Source organism: Pecten maximus, chromosome 19 (assembly GCF_902652985.1).
Source record: "Pecten maximus chromosome 19, xPecMax1.1, whole genome shotgun sequence".
Taxonomy (NCBI): domain Eukaryota; kingdom Metazoa; phylum Mollusca; class Bivalvia; order Pectinida; family Pectinidae; genus Pecten; species Pecten maximus.
This window is the reverse complement of record NC_047033.1, coordinates 14,624,901-14,650,814: the sequence shown is the minus strand read 5'-3', so window position 1 is coordinate 14,650,814 and position 25,914 is coordinate 14,624,901. Positions and strand designations below refer to the sequence as shown.

At 35.1% G+C, this 25,914-nt stretch overlaps 1 protein-coding gene across 1 annotated transcript in view; it reads left to right on the top strand.

Moving 5' to 3' along the window:
- The window catches only part of LOC117317641 (microspherule protein 1-like), a 40,501-nt gene that overhangs the window by 1,771 nt on the left and 12,816 nt on the right, over positions 1-25,914 (top strand). Inside the window, exons 2-4 of the mRNA XM_033872497.1 lie at positions 162-571; positions 2,092-2,145; positions 2,499-2,579. Coding sequence (XP_033728388.1) covers positions 162-571; positions 2,092-2,145; positions 2,499-2,579 — 545 coding nt within the window. The remainder of the gene's footprint in view (positions 1-161; positions 572-2,091; positions 2,146-2,498; positions 2,580-25,914) is intronic.

The window sequence follows — 25,914 nt, the reverse complement described above, 5'->3', positions numbered from 1 at the left end:
AGTCTCTTTTTATTGCCGGACATTTCTTTGTAGCGAACAATTGCAAAGTGATATAAAATAGTTGTGTTAATGTACATATACATATACCAAGTCAGAAAAGTTAAACCTGTGCCAAAGTCATTGACTAAGAATTAGTGACATGAAATTTATGATTGTTTCAGAATTAGACTTAGACAAGACGCATGATTTACATGAGGACATGAGTATACAACAGCCTCTTTCCTCCCCCAATATGAGCCCCAGGATCGGACTAATGCCATTTAATAGTCCGGGAGCCATGATTACACCCAGACCAAGTCGGTCAGTCGCCTCACGAGTCACACAGATGGAAGTTCAACAAAGGAGGAGTTCTTCTAGATCAATTAAACGAAAGAAGTTTGATGATGAAGTGGTGGAGAGTAGTCTTATAAAAACAGAACGCGGCCGTATGAAACTTCCACCTCCCCCGCCCCCGCCTTATGTGGAGAAAGAGAAGCCAGAGCCTGTTGAGAAGGAAATACCAGTGGCACCACCTCCTGAGAAGAAAAAAGTCATAGTAACACCACATCCAGAGAAGAAGAAAGTAAAAATTGTAAGTTATAAACTTGCTCTAATAGGATACCAGCTGCTTCCCTAACCCTAAACCTAACCCTAACCCTTCCTATCAATGTGACTACAGGCAAAATTTCTGTTATGCTGAGTTTTTATCATTTAAACCAGGGCAGGTATTCATGAAACCTTTTTCGTGCTCAAACATAAAAATCTATGCTCAGATTAATTTTCTTTATTCTTGCTTAAATCATGAAAAAGCAATTTAAAAGAAAAACCAAACTATCAAATACGATACCTCAAATGATGCCATTCATTCATTCATTTTATCAATCAAATAATTGAAAAAATATTTATTCAGATCTCCAGATGTATTTGAGTCACTGTGCTAAGATGTGTATTTGAGCAAGAGAATAGAATTATAGAATTACAACTTTTCTAAGAAAGCAGATCAATAATTATATTTCATTTTCAATTCATGGTTAATTTTCTAATATAGATAACCTGTGACACACATTTCAAAGTCAAATTTTGCTTGGACCTATATATACTCTTATGATGTCTCAAATGCAGGTGACCATTCCAAGGAAAAAAATAATAGTTTGAGGAAATATAAACAAAATCATCAATTTAATTTCAACATTTTATTTGTTATTCGGACGTGAGGATATTCACCTACATACATGATAACTACATCAGTTATTGAAAGTTACATCGATCAGTCATGTTTATTAATCCAGTATACATGTAGTGCAAATTTTCATCACATCAAAAGGACGTTTAATTTAGTGACATTGGACAAAACGTCATGAACATTATTCCTCATATAACTACACCAATGGGAATGATGTTAGAATTATGACTTAAGAACTTTTCATTTTGTTTGGTGAGGTTGACATTGTGTCTTGGTAATGCAGAGCAAATGGAAATCCAAAATGTATATTAAATTATCTACCTTAGCTATATATATATAGTTTGTCATAATGGTTATTATATAGAATTATCAACCTTTGTCCTACCCTTATTATACAGAATTATCTATATATAGCTACCTTTGTTATAACATTATTATATAAAATCATCAAACTTTGTCACAACGTTATTATATAGAATTATCTACATTTGTTATAACGTTTTTATATTTTGTCATAAAGTTATTAATATTATATAGAATTATCTATTTTTATTATAACAATATAGAATTATCTACCTTTATTATAACATTATTATATAGAATTATCTACCTTTGTCATACCATTTTTATATCGAATTATCTACCTTTGTTATTACATTATTATACATTTATCTACCTTTGCTATAAATCATTATATGACGTGGATCATTGTATAGTTAATATAGTTGTTAATATGCCAATCAGTTTGTTGACTTATTGTTATATAAAAGGTGAACAGTACATAAAAAGGACAGAGTTGGATATGTAAGGTTCGGTAAAGTATGAATTCTGTACAATATTGAAATGAAATCAAGATAAAGATTTAGTTATCTAACTATGGTTGAATGTTGGTTAATTTCAAATAAGCTTGTTTGGGTTCTCATTTCCAGTCATCAAAATCTCATTCTTCATCATCTTCATCAAAGCGAGCTAAACGTCAAAAGGTAAGTTCAGATGTATAAAATACAACTTCTCTTCTGAATCATACATTTAAAAAAAAATAAAAATGCTCTTACGGCTTCTAAAAAGATTTTTATTCTCCTTAAAGATGTTTTTTTTTCATATTTATTTAGCAAGTAATGACAGGGATAATTAGTTTATCCTGTAACAAGTAAAAACTTAAAAGTTATCTTCATCTGTTACTATATAATATTGTGACCATATAGATTTATGCATTATGTTTATAAAGAAAAAAGTTCCCTGTAAAAATGTTTTGATTTTTTATTTGTTTTTATAGTTATTGTTAATTAAATTTCAATTTGTTTTGAAAGAAAATGATTTTTGTTTGCATTATAAGCCACCTGCTCCAGCTTCTACAAAAGATCTTGGTCGATGGAAACCTCAAGATGACTTGGCACTGATAACAGCAATCCAACAGGTATGTCAAACACTCAGCTGATCCAGCCAAAATAGAACAGAGCCCCACTCGATTTGCACTCTTCTAAGAAGAGAAGCCTTCTAAGAAGGTCGTATTCCGTTATATGTAAATCGAGTAAACCGGGAGAATATAACCCAAAATAAACAAGTTTTTAAGTTTTATCAAACACTATGTTAAAAACACGTGCATGTATGTGTCATAAGTCCTTCTCTAGTGAAACTCATCACTTGCACACTTAAAACATGGTCGCAGCCATCTTGGAAGATAAATCTTCCAGCTTTGAGACAGAAGAGATAGAAGATCTTCCAGAAGCAGAAGAGCTTCAAATCGAGTGACCGGAAGTTATATTCTAGAAGGAGAAGAGTGCAAATCGAGTGGGGCTCTTGTTTAGTCTAAACCAATATAATCCATGATGTAAGGTTTAAATGTCCAGAGTTTCCTCTCTTAGTAATGCCACAAGTTTCATTAAATTGCCTTTGAGAAATAGCTGTACAACATTTTTTTGAAAGAGTCCTGTTACTTTCTTCAAAATGTTTGGAGATAAAAACCCAATCTAATGACAAAAAAAAAAAAAAAATATGACAATAAGGAAATCCAGTTTTTTCTTAGATATTTATTTCTATCTGTTTATTAAACTGGGTAGTAACACAGATGATTGATAGTGATACTTGGAATACTTGAAAGGTGTGCTGACCCAACAGAACAGCTTGATTGAAAATTACAGATGTTGTGGTTTACCCACAGCAGCATAAGTGTGAAAACAGTAAATATTAGAAATAAGTTTTAAAAGAAGAATGAAATTAAATTTTAACATGCATAAAAAATTATGACTGTGAGTGGAATGATTTGGAAAAAACAAAATTTTTATAATTTGGAATAAATAACATTAAAATGGTGTTGCATTAAAACTGTGTTGGGTGTCTTATTAATAACTTACCTTATCAATGAATGTAGTTGGGATCAGTTCTCACAAAGATGCATTCCCTTTTCAGCAAACTGACAGACAAAAAGAATTCCAGATTTTAAACATAATTGACTGTTTTTTTAAAATGTAGTATTGTGCTTGAAACCATGTGGATTAGTTTGGAAGTAATACGCTTCCTGATGTTTAATGAGAGTACAATACATATTCCAGACATGTTTGCCTGAAGATATATCACAATAAATTATGAGGTTTATTGATGTTTTACACACAAAATTTTTGTTTTCTTTTATTTTTAAGTGAATTTTAACTGCTTCTGTTTTTGGTGGACATTTTCTACTCTCAGAGATAGGGTGGGAAATGGGTTTTGGACACAAGGTTTTCATCATCAGGCGCGTTGCTAGGTCTGTTTGGAAGTGTACGCCGACGTGATGCCGAAGGCATCACTCGAAGCGCGCAGCGCGAGGAGGGGTGGGCACGGGAGGGGGAAAAATTTGATTTATAGAAGGCCTTAGGAGTAATCTCCAGTATTCTGGTGACAGTTTCATTAGTCCAACTAAACAAGAAATACGTCTATTTTGTGAGTGATAATCGGTTTTTATTCAACTTTCAATTTCAATGAGATATTGTGTCAATTCATTCATTCATTTATTCATTGAAATATGAAACCCAGTCGGCGGGCTTTGGTTTCAGCAAACTTGGACACTACCAAGTCAAAGTCTACATCAAAATCTTGATATGCATGCAACAATGCAAGAGACGACATCCGGTCACATCGCATGGTAGACCTCAGATAGGTTTTTACCCTGCGCATGATGCTGAACAACATAAGTGAATCGGAATGCCTGGCAGGGATTTCAACAATCCGGAAGAAATTTAAAAAAAAAACAAAAACAAAAAAATAAATAAACGGGATACACGCTTGACCCGGGACGTAAAAAGACTATTTCGAAAAAAATGAGGTGGACGCCCGGGCGTACAAGCTTACGCCTGGCTACGCACCTGATCATTAAAAGTAATCATTGACATAATCATGCTGTGATATGAAAATTTGAACATAGCTAGAGAACATATTTAGAATTTTCAGAATGGTATATCTAAGGAATTATAACCCTTATGTCTGGATGTAACAGAGACAATTACACAGCAGGCAAAGAGTTAATTCTATCTGAAGAGGTTCTATATATGGAATACACATGTGTGTAGAGGTTAGCTAGGAGAGGTATACATTTGTATATTTAATACAAAATTTGACATTTTTCTTGTCCACACTGTTAGAATTACTTCTTTGCCCCATATTTAATACAACAGATAATAAACAGAGTGTCCGGTGAAATACATCCAGAAATGAGAACATGTTGACTTAAGTACTTTCATTGTTACAATTCTTAAATACATTAATTGCAAAGTCACATTGTTCAAGGTAATCTTCTATGATGTCATCAACAAGAGTTATTATGTGACATTAAAATTGTATAGGAGATAGCATAAAGATAACTGTTTAAACAATGAATACAGTTCAGTTGGAACATTTTGATTGAGTGATTTTCTTTTTCTCTTCCCGCAATAGAGGAATAATTTTATAAAACACTCAAATAAAGATGATAAAAAATATAGTGAAGGAATTAAAAATTCATCAGAAATTATGCAATTTTGAAAGAATTTGAATGTAGCTGTTTTTATTGATATTTTGACTTACATAGGAAATGGTACGGTAATAATTTCGTGTTGGTAACTACATAAACAATTATTTTACAGGAATTTATATAAAAATGTTTATTAAAAAAAGTTTGAAGTTAAGACTCATTCATTTTTTGGTTTCCAGCTGGAATTTTTGTAAAATTTGCATTATAAATCCTCTGGAAATTTCATCCCTACATAATAGAAAAATAATGACATTTCCGTTCACCTGGTTCAGTCTAATATCTGATATAGGGGTTTTCAGGTTAGATTGTCTAATGGCTGTGAAGCCCTACATACCGAAATTGAAATAAGTGGTAAGTTACTTGAGACTACAGAAATGTCTTGTTAGTTAGGCACAGGAGAATCAGTGTCAGTTAGTCAGGTAGAGATGACAATGATACAGGTAGCTTTTGTTCTGGCTACTGACCCAGACGTCCAGTCTCCTTGGTAATTACAGGTGTTCCACAGGTAAATCACAGGTAAATCACACAGGTAAGATGGTTAATTGTGATTGGCCAGGTGTGAAATTCTGAACACATCTGTGATACTAGCATCATTTTGGAGCAACTGTTTGGACTGTCAAGATGGAGATTCTGATGTTCATCACAAGTCCACTGAAGAACAGGATAGCACAGGTAAGAACTTAAAACAATAGGATTTATTTATGTCGTACCTGTCACCTAGCTTTAAAACAAAGGAAAACAAATGTTTTGAAATGGATACTTTTTATAATTTTGTATATTTTTTCATAAATTTACTTGAAGATTACTTAAAGATATTTCAATATTGCATCAAAAGCCTCAAAATAACATAAATGTTTGAAATTCTTTGCTAAAGATTATCAAAATTAATAATTTTCTCTGTATAATACATCGTATAATATATGACATCACTAATGTGGTACCAAGATTATATATTAAATTTATTTTTGATGATTTCTGGGTGACAGGTATGATTACAAGTCTTAAGTATGCACCTGTAAAGTCTTAGCTTTGAGTCTTTTAACCTGTTTAAGGTTATGAGATTATTATGGATTTGGAAAAGTGAAAATTCCAATCATCACTACATATTTGTCTTTAATTAGACCATACACAAAATATACATTTATACACTATGATAATGACGAATTATTTCCAAACTGTAGATATGAGACCTCAAATTCTGAAAGTATACAATGTCTTATATGAAATGATATGGAGAAGTAAACTTTTACCATAAAACTTTTAAAAGAAAACTCTTTGCATAGAATATCAAATTAATGTAACATACACTTAAAGATCTTCCGTCACCGACAGCGTATCTACAGTTTCTCCGGAAAATGCATTAAATGCTCCCATAGTCTAGAAATATATCTAATAACGCCAACAAATAAAAAAAAAAAAAAAATGTCTTCATAAGGAAAGTTACATATAACAAAATGTATTAGTGGGTAACAAAATAATTCTTGGGGATGCAATTAATTATAAATTCTCTCCGGTTTATAATTTGTATTGCCTTGCAAATGACAAAAAGGATTAGGCAAAAGTTCATAGAACTTATTCAGCACTTTACATAATACATAAAATTAGAAACTCAAACTTTTGAAGGGTGGTATATGTAACTTATGGTTGATTAAAACATATTTTATCAATACATATTAATTCAGTACTTAAGGGCCATCTCCCAAACCGACTACAACAGTCCATTCGATTGATTCATGATTAATCCTCGTCTGATGGACATCCCGATCTAGGTCTGGCTTTACAGGTGTAGTTGATTATAGAAAGACAATTGTTTGGTTATTGTAACCATACCTATAGCTAGATCAAGAATAACAAAGGTTTTTTTTTTTTTGTTTTTTTGTTAAGTTTTGAAAATACCAAACATTATTTAGAAAATTTATTTTAGGCTGAAAGTCAGTGATATCACAGGCTATAGAGACAGTTAAGCTAATTATCATCACAGGCTTGTATCTGTTAAAACAGAGACTTGTATATCAGGTATATATACGTCTCTGGTTAAACTCATACTGATAAAGTTTGTGACATATCCTCTTTTTATTAAAATTCTAAAAACTAAACCTCTAAGGTATTATTAAATTGGCTGTTTCTGTACTCTCTTTACATGAGGTGTACACATGAAAGCAGAGATCTCAAAAAGTTCTGCTTTTTTTAGGTATTTGATCAAGATAACTTTTAAAATTAAAAGCATAACGAAAAATCAAATATATATAAATAGAAAATAAAATCATGGAAATATATTTTTTCATTTAAAAACAACATATTTTCTGTTGCTGTTTATGTATTTTTTTTCTATGAAATTTCTTGTAATTAAAAATTTACAATATATTATGTATTTCCTAACTCTTCAGAATTAACCATGTATCTTTCTATGTATCAAGAAAATATCCACCTTGCAGATTTTTATCTGAATTTTGAAAAGATAGATTCTAACTCGATTAAAACTATTACGAATTTTTTGACATGTAAATAATTCTTCACACGAAGTACAAAGCCTGGTTTCATCAATATTCTTTAAATTTCTTAATTTAAAATTTTCGATAGGAATGCCCAAAGAATTGAGTTCATTGAAGCTATGTTGCTGTAGAACATTTTTAATATATGGAACCGACCACACCATCATGCATTCAAATACCTTAAAAATGTTAATGATTGAGGTGTTGTTGTCAGGGTTATATTATTTCAAAAGAAATGTAGATTCGAGAAAATATATATTATTACCTGCTATGAAGTAGCTGTGGACGAGGGACGAACAATTTTTGACAGATGGTCGTCGTCAGAGAGCAGTGTATGCACGGTACGAATACGACACGGCCGAAAAGTCGATAGCCAATAAAAAATAAAATTAAAACAAATAAAAACACGTGCCGAAATTCATGCCGAAATTCATGTTCATCTAAAAAAATACTTGCATTAAAGTTCAGATAACGGTAATAGCGGGCATGAGGAACCCTTGAGTGATGGCGGGATATTTATTTTGGTACGATCAGAGGGTGCACGAGATTTTCGGATCGTCCGAGGTCAATGGGTTAAATGCGCGAGTAAATCTGTGAGTGAGTGAGCATGCCCGTCTGCAATGTAATACGGCGGCATGTCACGACAAAAGATGAACAGTCGTAAGTATTAGCTTATTAATTACTTAGAAACATAATAAACCAAGATAAACATGATGTAATCAGAAACATAAGTAAACCAGGAAAAAACATGATGTAATCGCCCGTAGCTTGCGTTGACAAACCGTCTTCGCCTAGAAGGTAGGCCGATCGTTTCTTGAACTTTCACTTTGATAAAAAGATATATTAACAAATGAAAATAACTTCAACCAATCTAACCAGTGGAGAAAACTTATATCCATTGAAATAGAAAAAAAAAGAAAAACGTTGATATTTGTATACAAATCGTATATTTATATCAGAGACCGTACGTAAACAAATTATTATATTAAATTTGCTATAAAATATAAATCTATCCCGCATTAACTTTACATGAAAAGGTTAAGTTAATTAAAAAAAAATAAAAACAAAACAAAAAACATCGCTTTTATAATTGCGATGAAAATGATTTTTTCTGGTGTGAATCGGATACCCCTTTAAATCGGCCGCGAAAACATCAGGTACTTTAAACATGTTTAACTTAAAATGTAAAAGTATCCCTTTTTCAGCAAAAAATAGTGATATCTTGCATTTTTATTTATTTTTTAGAGAAATTGCAATTTTTCCACACTTTAAATTTTCGAGAATGTGACAAAATAAAATCATTTCAACAGGTCGGGAATTTCTTTCTGCGATCACATTAAATTGTAAAGATTTTAACATGTTGTATTTGTTTTAAATGCTTCAAGACAGAAAAAAACTGTTTTATCCTGAGATTGGATCATACAGAACAAGGAATGTATGTCCGTAGCACAGTTACATACCACAAGAAGAAACAAACTTGAACAATGTTTGATTAGAACAATATAAATTGTACTTTTAACAATACTCATTTCTGAGAAAAAAACTTTCATATACTAGTTTTAGGTAATGTGAATTCTACAATTCTGTTGTGCATTTGTTTCCCATTTGAAATATAATCTCTTGCAGGTTTGTGTCAGAATTTTTGGATTAAATAGTATTATTTTTAGATAGGGGTTATTTTAACTTATCAGCAATCAAACCAATTTTGTGTAAGTTTATTCTAAAACATTATTATCGAGAGCCTTAAATTCATAACTAAGTTATCTTGGTGTTTGTAGATATGTAAGCAATCTTTTCAGAATTACAAAGTGAAATTTTGAAAAGGAAACATTATATGCATTTTTATTTGTTTTGTTGACAGAACTGATTCTATTTAACATCTATCAATAGAAAAAGGTACTCTAAGAAAATTATAACCAAAGTTGTAAATACTAATCAACCAAAGTATACCATATAAACAATTTAGTTTTACTGCAGGCAGAAATTAAATTGCAAATAAGAAAGATAAAGGATAAAAAAATATTAATTCTTTTTGAGCTGATTGAATACAACAATTTATTACATTTTTACCAGTGAAATATCAAAAATTATTCATTCTATAAAAGTGATATTTTTCACTAGTGCAAAATATCACTTTTGCTGATTTGACCAATCAAATTAATGATTAGAAAATACCAAAATAATTGACCAATCAGAAAGCCCGACATATATGTCAGCACCTGGACAGGGGAAACTACTTTTTTTGTTTACAAATTATCGCTGTAGGACTAGTTAGCAAACAAGGTAGGGTTTTCGTTGATAAAAAATGTTATAATGCGCACTCGTGAAAAATATCAAAATATTAGCCCCACTCGTGAAATATATTTGGTATTACTGAAGACACTGTTAGATATCCTCTATATATTTCATAAAGTGTCACAAATCAATTTTGCATAAAACAAAAGTATTACAACTGTACAAAATTATTAAAATTTAAAACTGATTTCATAGGCTGATGACTAATGAGACACTCAGGTAAATCAAAATACATATATTATATACAGTATATATATTCAGTTAACGTTAGTATGTTTTTCAAGTAAAATTGATATACATGATGCATTAAAAGTTCATTCTTCTACGATACATTTTATGAACCGTGTTAGCTAAAAGATAATTGTAAATTAAATATTCATCAACATATATTTGAATCAGTTTTGTTTACTGTCTAAAAGGTAAAGACCTGGACATTTCAGTTCAGCTACTGTAAACAGATTTCTTCGTATATCCGAATAAAATTAAAAATAATTGTGCACATATTACAGTAGTACTGATTCAAGCTAGGATTTTATTTTCACACAAAATTAATCATGAATTATGTCCTCATTGATTAAATTGTAATTATTTATTGATAATATTGACATATTGTTTTCCAAACAACAAAGAACTCAGCAGTAATTGCACCCAGAAGTAATGGCACTATCTGTACAGGATCATGGATCAGTCTAAAAAATTATCTGGAGTAAGTCTTTAATGATTTAGAGGGGAAAAGTGTCATTTGCCAATATAAATTCAACCTTGCTCATAACTTATATTGTATTGAGAAATTATTTATGATAAATCAGATTGAATGCGTTTCTAATTTCCTTTTTACTAAAAGCCCAAATCTACATTTGATGAAAACCCAATCTACCTGGTAATTAAAATTAGACGTTCGTTATCTACTCCGTAAGTTCATACAGAGTAGATAATGACCATCTAATTTTAATTAGATTGGTGACAACCTGGTATGCAGCTGAAATATTGATGATTGGTTGGCACAGAAATTATGAAAAAATGATTTTGATATGTTAAGAGTGAGAACCAAGTATTACCAGTATATCAACACCCACCTGTTAAGTTCTCTGAACAAGTTGTTCTATTTCCTTATCATTTTGCGCTTTGCGGCTCATCAGTATAAACATGTAAATATTTCAATTCAAATTAATTCTATTCCCTTTTCACATACTGACATGATGTATAGAGATATATTTACAATATAACATATACAATTAAAGTAGTGTTCGTAGTTGATACACGCCTCTGATCAAGGAGGACAGATCATGTTATTAATTAATCTGATAAAAGTACACATTTCATACATGCCATACTTTCAGGAGACCAATAAGGGAGATTGATGATTATTTTAAGGGAGTTTTGTCTAAAATAAGGGAGATTTTTGCGCGACATGAATATCAACATTTTTACTCAATTTTAAAGCAATAAAGTAATTTTGAAAGTGATAAAGAATATTTATATTTATTTGGGATATTAATCATACTGTTTATGCAAACAACAAAAAGTTGTATAAGGTAAAAAATGCAATAAGTATACATTCAGATTCTGATGATATGAAATTATTTTTTGATTTTTTTTATGTAACACAAAAAGTTTCACAGCTTTATGCATATTACATAACAGCATTTGAAAAGGGTATATTATAATTACATGTAGCTAAAGATTAAGACCAGCAAGTTAATCATTTATCAGTTTGGATTTTCTTAAAATGAGAAAGCTTGATCCACTCTGAGGGAACACATCAGTTGTAAAAATCACCATGAAATGTCCTGTGGGATCCCTAATGTTGGACCATTTAGATATAAAAATATTCCAAGTGTGCAAGTGTATACATGAAGTCATGAGAACTGAAGATGTTCATGTTAGGAGACTGCAGTAAATCTTATCATAATCATTCCAGATTTTGTATATTGTCTCTGTCATGGATGGTACAGTCATTGTAAACATCATGATTGACCACTACGACCAACAGATGTGCTAATTTTGATAGTTTTATAAAAGAAAATATCGGATTTCATCATGCTATCACTGATCCATGATACACATTTTATATAGAAAACTTGTGATTTTGTATCTGGCCAGGCTCTGTATCAATTACCATCAACAAAGTATGGTCCTAAAAGAAAACAAACAATAATTCAAGTCTGTTAGCAAAGAGGGTTAAACTTGTTTGTAAGCAACTTGCCTTTATTTCATAATGATAGATATTCTAGCGCAAACATTACACTAGCCAGAGCTTTGTGTGAAGGCCGTGTCCGTGATCGCTAAATTAAGCCAAATCTCATTAAATCTCGTGGAAAAAAACTACCGAATTGTTAACAAAAATGGCATCGACCAATATACTGGAGGGAATGACAAAATACGAGACTTTGGGCTCTCCTCCCAGGAGGAAATAAATGACTTGAAAATAAAGGACATTTTGTCTTGCGCCGGGAGGTATGGCATGTATGACATTTTCATTAGTTTCTCAGCATAGCCGTATAATATTCTTTTGGCCCCGTATATGACGTGACAGGTGGCATTACTGGTCAAGATGAAGTATGTGCTGATTGGTCAATGTAGCAGTAAATGAAAAATGCAGATATGCAGTTAAAAATGAAACAAAGTTCAGATTGAATGCAAGCTGAATAAGTGGATGTATCTTTTCAAATGTCACATTAATAAAATTATATTCCTGATTCAAATGCAGTCTTATTATCACCAAAAATTATTCAAGCTGATATAATTTTGTTATCTGTGCTGAAATGCATTAGTTCGTTAATTTATTTCACCAGCATAAAAACTATGACATTAATCATTTTTAAAGATATTTCTTCTTTAACATTAGTTATATTCATTAATTAGCGGGTTACGGCTCATTAGTAAATGTTATTATTTAGAATGTTGCAGCTCATCAGTAAACATGTAACTATTTAGCGCGTTGCGGCACATTAGTAAACATTGTGATTATTTAGCATGTTCAGCCACTTATTAGTAAACATGTCAATATTTACAATACAGCAAATCAGTAATTACTTTTGCACCACACCCACACAGACAAATAACATGATATCTAACCCTTAGTGTATAAGTACACAGTGACCTAGCTATACTGTATAGGTGTTATGTATATCTTACCCTTAGTGTACACAGTGACCTAGCTATACTGTATAGGTGTTATGTATATCTTACCCTTAGTGTACACAGTGACCTAGCTATACTGTATAGGTGTTATGTATATCTTACCCTTAGTGTACACAGTGACCTAGCTATACTGTATAGGTGTTATGTATATCTTACCCTTAGTGTACACAGTGACCTAGCTATACTGTATAGGTGTTATGTATATCTTACCCTTAGTGTACACAGTGACCTAGCTATACTGTATAGGTGTTATGTATATCTTACCCTTAGTGTACACAGTGACCTAGCTATACTGTATAGGTGCTATGTATATCTTACCCTTAGTGTACACAGTGACCTAGCTATACTGTATAGGTGTTGTGTATATCTTACCCTTAGTGTACACAGTGACCTAGCTATACTGTATAGGTGTTATGTATATCTTACCCTTAGTGTACACAGTGACCTAGCTATACTGTATAGGTATTATGTATATCTTACCCTTAGTGTACACAGTGACCTAGCCATACTGTATAGGTGTTATGTATATCTTACCCTTAGTGTACACAGTGACCTAGCTATACTGTATAGGTGTTGTGTATATCTAACCCTTAGTGTACACAGTGACCTAGCTATACTGTATAGGTGTTATGTATATCTTACCCTTAGTGTACACAGTGACCTAGCTATACTGTATAGGTGTTATGTATATCTTACCCTTAGTGTACACAGTGACCTAGCTATACTGTATAGGTATTATGTATATCTTACCCTTAGTGTACACAGTGACCTAGCCATACTGTATAGGTGTTATGTATATCTAACCCTTAGTGTACACAGTGACCTAGCTATACTGTATAGGTGTTATGTATATCTTACCCTTAGTGTACACAGTGACCTAGCTATACTGTATAGGTGTTATGTATATCTAACCCTTAGTGTACACAGTGACCTAGCTATACTGTATAGGTGTTATGTATATCTTACCCTTAGTGTAGAGTGACCTAGCTATACTGTATAGGTGTTATGTATATCTTACCCTTAGTGTACACAGTGACCTAGCTATACTGTATAGGTGTTATGTATATCTTACCCTTAGTGTACACAGTGACCTAGCCATACTGTATAGGTGTTATGTATATCTTACCCTTAGTGTACACAGTGACCTAGCTATACTGTATAGGTGTTATGTATATCTTACCCTTAGTGTACACAGTGGCCTAGCTATACTGTATAGGTGTTATGTATATCTTACCCTTAGTGTACACAGTGACCTAGCTATACTGTATAGGTGTTGTGTATATCTTACCCTTAGTGTACACAGTGACCTAGCTATACTGTATAGGTGTTATGTATATCTTACCCTTAGTGTACACAGTGACCTAGCTATACTGTATAGGTGTTATGTATATCTTACCCTTAGTGTACACAGTGACCTAGCTATACTGTATAGGTGTTATGTATATCTTACCCTCAGTATACACAGTGACCTAGCTATACTGTATAGGTATTATGTATATCTTACCCTTAGCGTAAACAGTGACCTAGCTATACTGTATAGGTGTTATGTATATCTTACCCTTAGTGTACACAGTGACCTAGCTATACTGTATAGGTGTTATGTATATCTTTCCCTTAGTGTACACAGTGACCTTGCTTCATATGTAGAGTATAGTTATGTATATTCCTGTATAGGACCAACCTGACAACAACATGGCCAACAGGCAGCCATCTTTGATTTTGACAATCGAAACTTCATTAACAATTTCTAAAAGTACTAAATGGCCATTAGGGGTCTTTCTCAAATTTGAAAGTCTGATTAAAAGAACTAAATGAATGACAAAGAGTACGGCCATCTTGGATTTTGACAATTGCAGGTTGCTCCTGCTATATAGTGTTATATGAAGTTATTAAATATTTTGAAGAAAAAGTGAAAGAAAGGATAAGAAGGGAAAATAAGAGAAAAGATCAGTCTTTCATTTGACTGATATGGATCATTCAATGGTGGGTGCCTAAATCCCCCTGTCATCTCTTGTTACTTTTAGGGTGGTTACCTTATACTTAGGCCTTGTTAAACTGTGTGTTTAAGCAGCATCTCCTAGTCACAACATTGAGGAGCTGTTGACTACATACAGCAAATGAGTTTTTTTATTTCATGCGAGACTTTATTAAAAAAGTCTCTAAAGTTGTTTTTTCAAGCCTTCGCGAGCTAAAATTCAAAGTTTGAATATAAGTTTCATAATTCTCATATGATATGAAAACTTTAAGATACTTTGTTTTCTCAGGTCTTAAAGTCAAAATATATAGAGGACAAAATCAAACGGAGACAGCCGTGTTGTTGTGCCATATACAATTCCTGACGTTACTTCATTATTTGAATGATGATTTTACATTAACTTCTGACTGGCATAGCCTATTAAAAAACTCCAGGTTATATTACACTAGTGACATAATTTGATGTAAAAATATTACATGGGTCTGTCAATTCACTGGATAATAAGCCAATTCAAAACTAGCATACAGTTGAACCATTGGCATGGAGTGGAAGCAACTTTCATATTGAAGAAACTGCAAAGAAATTAATCCAAATTAAAGAAAAATCTGCCCCTGGCATTGTATGGTCAGGGACAAATCCATCCCATATATAGTCCCGCCCAGTTTAGATGCAATGTAAGTAGCTCAGGAACTGCTGATGCGATCCTCACCGAACTGTGTTTTGGGGTGTCAAGTGGCAGCGGGGGCATTCATGTCTCGCAGACATTTTCTAGTTCATTTAGTCCTTAACGAACACAGATAAAAATGTAATTTGTTATGCAGTTGTATGATTGTGTTATGCAAGTAAAGTTCTGATTTGGTTACATAATTAACTTTGTGAAAACATGTCATAGCAATTGATATGTACACATTTTATCTGGGACTCGCTCTTTTAAAAAACAGTGAGTCCACTGGACCAAAATCCTACCAAAATAACTGATCAGAAAAATAGTAAATCAAAAGTTTAGAATCTCTTGTTTAAACTACATCATTGCTCTGGTCCTACATCTGTGACACTGTGCTTGTTCTGACAAGTCTTGATAAGTTGTAATATATACTGACAACGTTTTGTTATGACATGATGAAGCAAAGTCAGTCAAAATTAAACAAGCAGTCAACTGAGAATATGTTAAGGTCCCTGGGTAAAAGGTCAAGGTCAAATTTTGTATCTTTTCCTGATACAAGTCAAATTAACAAACTCTGCAATATCAGCAAATTACTTTTTAGGTGCTGTGAATCAGCAACCTTTAAAAGCGGTCATCATTAAATATCGCTAGAACAAATTCATTCGGAACTCTTAGGGGAATCAAAATTTCACTTATTTCAATGATAAATCAATCCCGATGAGTTCAGGATGGGACTGCACCACACTAGACAATCTTGTCTCCTTCCGTGAAGTATTTGTTTGTGATAAAGTAATATGATTCAAGATTTTATATGTTTGAATACATTTGTTGAATTTAAATAAATTATAGAAAAACAGGTTAAATCAATCATACACAACAATCTGTTTTATCCCTGCGTATTACAAACTATTTTCTGTGCAAATTATTACGCTTGCTTCCTGGTTTGTGGGAGGGGAGGTAACTCGTATACACTCTAGTTGATGCGATATTGGAAAGTCACCTCAAGCTCTTGGGTTCATAAAAATGGCCTTTGGCCGTCGAATACTGTTTTCTAGTTTCGGGCTATCCAATTATAAATCGATAAGTGAAATCTTCGATTGTTTTTTTCATTCAATACTTAAAATGAAAGTAGAATACTTCCGATTAGTTCATCATTTCTGAGAAATAGGCCATACAAAAATGGCCGTGCTGGTGGAGTTGGTTGAAGTGATTATGGGTCATAACCTAATGTTAGCTTGTTTCAGCCACAGAGATTCTGATAGCAATAAAGAGGTTGCATGTTTTAAATCAGTCGATGGTGAAATGCTTGCTCAAAGTATATAACATGAACGTGCGATTCAGCAAGTCACCGGAACAGATAAGGTAGGCCAATTCATCGGGAACAAATTAAATTTCCCAGACGAGTTTCTTAGTTGTCAGATCTCTAAGGATACAGATTAGCTATTACAAGGGAAGGGAAAAAAAGCAGTAAATTGAGTATAATAAAAAAACTAAGGAAACAAAATAAACTGGCAGAGTAATTCACCATAATCTTATATATAGGGAATCATGATGTGGTTTATCAAGAAACATGACGGACATCACAGATTAATCGATCTAAGAATTAAACTTAATCATAATATGCCCATTCAAGTGAGGTTTAAAATCGTAATCCTTCATTGTTCATCACAACTTTAACACAACCACAGCCTTTTTAAAGTAAATAAAATTCCTTAAATGACATCAGATAATCATCAGTAAAACATCCAGGAATGCACTTAAAAACAATAAAAATGTCTTCTTAAGTTCTTATTACATGCCATTTTATAATTATATAATATTTGCTTTTCTCCTGTATTTCGATCCCTCATGCACAGCACCTATTGATGATTATGGGGATATACAACATCATGTATAGCCACACTATGGTGGAGCCCTTGCTGACCAGTGTCAATGTTTTAGTTGACAAGGGTTACTTCCCTTTGATTTACTTGTGTTTGGGCTAGACCTCCTGACATATCAACAGATTTCATACAATACTTGAAACTTGGTGTGTTTGTTGGAAACTAATTTATAGCCATTCACACCAGCCAAACTATTCATCTCAACTGCACTAGTTGTATATGCCCACCTATGATATACTAAATTTTATTAGGGTTTATTATAAGAGTATAAATTGCTAGTTGCTACTCTTACTTAAACAGTTGCACATTGTGTCATAAACCAAAATGTCAAGTAGGACCTAATAGATGCAGGCACATTTTAAAGTAATATGTTTATCAAATTTGCACTTAAAATAACAAGTCTGTACTTAGTAGTCTAGAATGATTTGCTTGTATGTAATGATATAAACAATTTCATTTGTAAGTTGCATTTGATTACATCTGTAAATTCTGTGTCATTCTAACATCTGTTTTCTTTTTTAGAACCCTTGATAGCCTTTGGAGACCAGAGAATATTTGAGCCCAAACTTTGCTTGATCGCCACCATGGAGTGCGGGAAGCATGAACGACTTCTGCATGGCATGAACGCCCTTCTGAAAGACATTGAGACAGATCTGTTCATCTCTGAACAAGATTTGGATGAACTCCTCTCTCATCAGATGTTGCGGCCATACAGTCCGAATGATGAACCTGTCACCAATGTGTTACACACTCCGGTGAGTGATGATCAGATTCCTTTGAGACCGTTGACTGATAAGCCCCTACGGAGAGTCCAACCTTTGCAGAGACACCAATCCACAGATCCCAGGAGCCCCAATCAGTTGTTTATGTCTAATTCCTATTTTCGTGCCATGTCAAATCCCTGTGTGTGTATACCAAACCTGTCTGGTAGATTGATGAAATTTGACAAACATATCATGAACTTCCTTCACAAAGTTGATCAGATTTCCGACAAAATTGACCAACTTGCAGCTGTGTATCATTCTACTCCTACTTCCATTTTCATGAAACCTTTTGCGAGGTTCATTCATAATGTAAATACAACGTATGATTTCATTGGACACATACTGGATATCACCAGGTATCATGAGAACAGTAGTAGCCAGGCAACTCAAATTGAGGAGAATGTTGAAGAAATAGAGAGAGGTATGACATTGGGAAGAAGTTTTCTGAAGTCTGAGATCCTGACTTGTCGTTGTTGTTCAAATTGTGTGTGGCTTGTTCGTATGTTCTGTGGGAGATCCCTTACAAAATTCCAGAACTTGAAGAGACAGACCGTACAACAGAGGGCTCAGTTGATGAAGATAACCAATGACAGATCGGTACAGAGAGTGGATCCTCCCTGGCAGAAGAACAAGACCAATGATACAGCAGCACAAAGAAATCCACAGCAGAACGTCAATCCTTCCAGCAGCTTGAAACCAGTTTCTGTGTCCGGTGTGCATGACAGCTACAAGATGTATCCACAGCAAGAAGCAAAAATCAGCCAACCTCTCCCCATATCATCGCCTGGAAACCAGCCATGGTACCCACCACTTCCTGGAGACAAGCATTGGCATCCACCTCTTGTAGCTGTTCCCAGCAAGCAACTCTCCAAACCACCGATGGTATCCCTTCCAAGAGCTTCGCCAAGACACGTTGACACCACATCAACCTTATCTACTGCGCAACAGACCCTGATTGAACCAAGGGAGTCCACAATTACTAGAGGAGGTTTGGATTTGCGACGACAGCGTATGGCTTTAAAGATGAGGATCCTCTGACTTCTGAAATGTTGGATCATCATGTTGGATTGCCGTTTGGGGGAAGTTGTATGGAGGACCAGGATTATCGTAATCATCCGCCGTCTGACAGCTGTCCAACATCACCTGATCATCATCAACGATATAATCACAGAAATTCTAATGGTTATCACAAGTCTTTTGACCGTCGTCCCTTCAGAGGTGTGGGACATCGTAGGAATAATCGCAGATACCAGAGACGTCCATTGCCAGGTGCTATGACAACACATTATATCATACAGTCGTTTCCAGAGGTGGATTTCGCATCAACACCTTCTCGGTCATCTCCACTGATGTCAAGTTCACCACAACCCAACTGGTCACACGCTGAACATGATGAAAACGCCAGTCCATTTTATAAAACGAGATCTCGTCCTGTTGGACAGGAGATGACATTCAGTGCCACAAGTAAACCAAGTCATGATTCTTCTAGACCACCGTGGATTCAGACAGATCACCCAAAGGAACATTGCACAGCAAGTTATTTAGAGTCTAAATCAGCACAACACCATGGTACATCCATACCTTCCATCATCAATCCCAGAAGACCAGAGCACATGGATCCAATGAGACCGCCATTGATTGGCAGAGACTCCATAGTGTTATCACCTCCACACCAAGGTGGAAAAGCTACCCGTTACAATCTGACATTACCCCCACCACAGTTGAGACTGCCAAATGCCATGGTAACAGATTCTAACCTGACGTCACCTCCACCATCAAAACCCCAAGGTGGCCTACTTCAGGATTCCTATTGATGTCACCACCACCATTAACACAGCCAGTTGGCATGGTTACTAAATGTGATCTGATGTCACTGCCACCATCCTTGACACAGCCAGTTGGCATGGTTACTAAATGTGATCTGATGTCACCGCCACCACCCTTGACACAGCCAGTTGGCATGGTAACACAATCTGATCTGATGTTACCTCCTTCGACAAGACCAGGAAATGGACTGGTTACAGATTCCAAAGCAACTCCATTTTCTGGACCAACAGCACCATCACAACTGCCCAGTTTTAAGTCTGATCATGATATTATCCTGAAAGAGACCGACCAAAACAGTTCATCAGCAAACTGCAGACAGGTCATTGATGAAACTGTAAATGTCAAGTCCTGTTCAACATTTTCCTTGAAGTCTTTCAACCCTTTCCACAAGGCACGGAAATTTATGACCAAGTGCAAAGAACTGACCTCTCGAAAGAAACAGTTGAAACTGGAACATGAAGGATTGGTACCATGGCAACAGGAGGATGGATTTCAATGGAGAGAGTTAAACAGGAAATGTCCATCTCCTTCATCTTCACCAACTACCAAGAAAGAAATGCTGAAGGGTTCACAAATGGCGGAGCAGAGACTGAAGTTTGGGATCACAGCAATCTTCACAGCCTAAGGCAGCAGTGTCCACAACTTCTACATCAAAGATCATCAAAGCACACAGCAGTCCAAAGTCACCCAAGTCACCCAGTGTTACCCAGACTAATGTAAGGAAAACTTCAGAAAAGATTCCTAAGACTCCTTCATCACCTCGAGTGAAGAAAACTTCAGCCGGTAAAAGTCCAAAGACGCCATCGTCGCCTCGAGTGAAAACTACAGAGCGTAAAAGTCCTAAGACGCATTCATCCCCTCGATTGAAGAAACCTTCAGCAAGTAAAAGTCCAAAGACGCCCATGTCACCTCAAGTGAAAACTTCAGAGGGTCAAAGTCTTAAGACGCCTTTGTCATCTCGAATGAAGCGTACAAGTCCAAAGATACCTTTGTCGCCTCAAGTAAAGAAAACTTTCAAAGATAGGAGTCCCAGGGCACCTTCCTCTCCTAGAGTAATAGTGAAGAAAGTGAAAACTGAAGATGCTTCCTTGAGTCATCCTGTTAGACAAAAATGTTCAGATGCCAATAAACTGAAGCTGATTGATACATCATCGCCTAAAACAAGTATTCTCACCCCTAAGCCACCCAAGCCTTTTGGTAAACCTCTGTCAAGAAAGGATATAGAACTGCAAATACACCTTTTGAAGAATGGAAGATCCTCAAAGTCTCCAGCTTCCTCATTGCCAGCTATACTTAAACTTCCACTCAAGTGTGAAAGGTCCAAATCATCATGTGATGTCGAATCAAAGAAGTTGTTTAGTGAGCAATCAGTTACCTCCCTTGCCTCGTCACTTGGAGCTGCTACCATGCCTAAACTTGTTACAGTGTCCAGAAGCGAGATACCAGTTACCTCCCTTGCCTCGTCACTTGGAGCTGCTGCTGCTATGCCTAAACTTGTTGCAATGTCCAGTAGTGAGACACCAGTTACCTCTCTTGCCTCATCACTTGGTGCTGCCGCCATGCCTAAACTTGTTGCAATGCCCAGAAGCGAGATACCAGTTACCTCCCTTGCGTCACTTGGTGCTGCTGCCATGCCTAAACTTGTTGCAATGCCCAGAAGCGAGATACCAGTTACCTCCCTTGTGTCATCACACTGTGCTGCTGCCATGCCTAAACTTGTTGCAATGTCAAGTAGTGAGACACCAGTTACCTCCCTTGCCTCATCACTCGGAGCTGCTGCCATGCCTAAACTTGTTGCAGTATCCAATAGTGACAGACCAGATATCTCCCTTGTCTCACCGCTTGGAATCGTTCCAAAGTTTAAACTCATCTCAACAAATTGCTCGCCTGATGCGCATTCTGTGCCTCCCACAGTTTCCATGACAAAGGAAAATCTCATTGTAACCTGGACCCTTGGCAATTCTGTGATCAGCTCTAAAAATACATCTCCAATCAAGACATCTACACCTAAGCATCAGAAATCTTCAGATAAAATTTCTCAGCGAGTGGAGATTATCCAGCCAAGAGCTTTGTCTGCTAGGAATGTTCAACTCCTCACCACAAATGTTTCTACTGACAGCCAACACAAACAGATAATATTGCCTAAGGGTACAGGACCAAATATTTCTACAAAACAGATCAATCATTCATCCCAGGCCTCGCTGATAAACCCCAGAGTGATGATGAAGATCACAAGGAATACAGAGATGCCCAACACCTACCGTGTATCATCGATTCAGACAACAGCTGGTACAACAGCCCTGCCTCTAACAGATGTGAAGCGTGAACAGAGATCATCTGCTATATCTTCAACATCTGCTATGAACACTTCTCCATATACTTCATGTTCCGAGGGTTTTGTCCCATCCCAGGGAGCTGCCACATTGCTGAAATCCACACTCGTCCCAGGAACTGAAACCTCGCTTGATGTAGCCACTTCGCAAGGAGCTACCACTTCATCACTAACTGCCTCACCATATGGAAACACCAGTGATTCTCGGAGTTCAACACCAGACAGGCTTATCATTGTCACAAACGAAGACGAAATCAACACAACAACTCAGCTGGGGTCACCAGAAACATCAATATTAGTCACCAGCTGTGCAGGCCAGGCAACAGATGTCTCATGCAAGCAAACCAGTACCAATTTAATACCAACAAGTATTCCTACTTCCGTATCGACCCATTCTGTTGTCTCCATAGTAGATTCCTCTGTCAGGCCACCAGTATGCTTATCAGCAGCAGCCTTACCGCCTTCAGCTTTGATTTCTGTCCGTGAACAGCAGCTGGATGATCTGCAACAGAGCTACAGTCCGAGGATAAAGTCTATGGCCGTGAAGTTGGAGAAATCCTCTCCTTCCATTTCTTCTGGAACAGTGGGGAGATCTTCTGACATGTCAAATACCTCATCATCTAAAGTCATCTCCAACTCTTCTACTCACAACCCACCTGGATGGACATTGATTGAGTTGCCATCCCATTCTAGTAAAATTCCCTCTCAGGTGACCAGAAACAATATGTTTTTGTCCAGAAAGTTATCCAGCCCTATTACAAGCTCCTCAACTCATGTGGGCATCCACCACTGGAAGGACTTCATGACAGAAAGAACTATGGCAGGCATCATGTCTACAGCAGGGAGCAGCTCCCGGAAGATAGATGGTCATTTGAACCAGAATCCAAAGTCTGTCACTAATTTCGGGATGGATGGAAATATTTCAGAGTGGTTAAACAACAGTAGTGATCTTCCTGCTCAAGGACACCAGTGCCGCAATAGTGTACAAGACATTCTAGCAGAGGAAACCATGAATAAAGCCCTGCCTCGTGCATCACCCAAAGTACACATATCCAGAAAGAGGCTGAGACCAGACCATTCTGATGTCAACTGGGTAATCCAAGACAAGGAGTACATATCATCACATGATCATACCGAGAATCAACCCAAGCGTCGGCGATGGTCAGGAGGTGTCAGGGATACCGACAAGATGGTGCAGTTCAAAATAGTGTCATCAGGAAATATTGTCGACAACCAAGGACAAATGTTCCATGAGACTGTCATTAATGAAGACAACTGTAAGAGGACAACAAAATGTACACCTTCATCCAGTTCCAGTGAGGTCAGACCTGCCAAATTAGAGATCAAACAAGAAACTGCCACTCTGGATAAACCTTGCCACCTACCCCTCAGATATGCTCCACTACGGAAGTTGAGAAACACTCCTCCAATCTCTTTCAAAGGCAAAATCAACGAGAAGAAGGTTCGGGATATATTGTCATACTCATATACCTGTGTGAAAGACGCTTATGATTACCAGACTTGTCGAATTCTACCAGCAGCCATCACAATTGCCTCAAACCATTTGTCCCCGAGGTATTTCGCTCGTGAGTTGGTTTTCATGATCTTCACAATTGGAGAGCTCCAAGGAAGGAAGATTGAATCAAACAATCCAAGGAGTCGCCTGATGCAGTCACAGATTCTAAACCCAACCAAGATTGCGGCAGTGAAAGATGTTGTTCTTCACAAATTTCCAATTGAAGAGTTTCATTGGTTGGAAAGATGTATTCCCTTCATAAACGACTCTCTCAAGTCCCTTTTTCAGAGGAAACTGACGCATCCTGCTTTCCGATGGATAGATGGAATTGAAGACTGCTTCCATGCCATCCACAGTGCAGAGTGATCAGTGTGTTTAAATCCTACAAACGTTTAGATTATGGACTGTTTGGTACTGATTCTACTCAAAGCCTCATACAGAGACCATTATGATGATTTTAACATCAGTCGTTTGTTGTGGTTGGATTAAAACACTTTCCTACTGAAAAAAAAACATTTGAAATGGACACAAATTGCCACAAAGAATATTCATTGTGACTGGATGATCTCTTATCAACTAGAGTTCTGTTCTATGAAACAAATTATCCAGCCGAACGATATTCAACAATGAAAACATTTGTGCTAATGTGCATTTCTAAGGATGATTATAATTCCTTTCTCAAGTTCATGATGAAATCGACGACATTAAATTGATGAACTCTGTTTTAAAGAATGGACACAAATGCTGTTGGATATTTAGGAATTTTAAATTGAATTAATGCTGTGATACTTGGTTTTAACTGCTTTCTTTTTTCCCTTGAAATATTTTTTTCAACTAACATGTTCATAGTTTTATTAGAGATGATTTAATATCTACCTCGAAGCTAGGAGCTCATTAAACTGTTTTGCTTTTTGATTAAAGGATTTCTGTTGAATTATGATAATTAACTTTTAGTTAGAGCTCTGGTTAATTCAAGTGTGAATTAAGCCTATGTGTTGTTGCTTTAATGTTGTAGACGTACTTAGAGTTACAGTTGCATTTAGTTATAGTTGCATTTAGTTACAGTTGAATTTAGTTATAGTTGAATTTAGTTATAGTTGAATTTAGTTACAGTTGAATTTTGTTGAATTTGATTAGTTAAATCTGTTTTGAAAACATATAACATCTTGAATTTAGTTATAGTTGAATTTAGTTACAGTTGAATTTTGTTGAATTTGATTAGTTTAATCTGTTTTGAAAACATATAACATCTTATCTGATAACAATATCAGTATTTTGATTTGATTTAATTCTTGTTCTTTAGTTTTGGATTTGATTGATGTTATCTTTATAACTATTTGTTTTAATGACCATTGCCTCTGTATATATGTTACTGACGAGTAACTTTTTTATGATTTAGGCTAAGATTGTGTTTGAAAAAAAACCAAAGCTGCCAAATACTTTTTTTTTATTTTCTACAATTAAACCTGAGGTTACTGACTTAAAAATGTATTTTTCAACATGATTTTATAGCAATATAGGTTTTTAGTTTTTAATAGTTTTAGGCATTGATCTTAATCGCAGTATTCAGTCTCCTAAAGTCTTATTATAATAGGGATTTTTTGTGATGTTTACCACAAATATGTTGGAATTATCTTTATCATATGACTGGCTTGTTTTCTGATCTTATTAGGTCATAACTAACATACACAATATTATTATCAACATTTTGTCTCATTGAAAATGACTGACAATCCATTAATTTATAAAAGTATGACAAAAATATTCTGACAAAAAACAGATATTTAGAAACTTTGCTAAATTGAAATGACATCAAAGTTTAAATTCCTGTTTTATTATAGGAAAATATATTTGAGAGTTTTTGCATACTTTTTC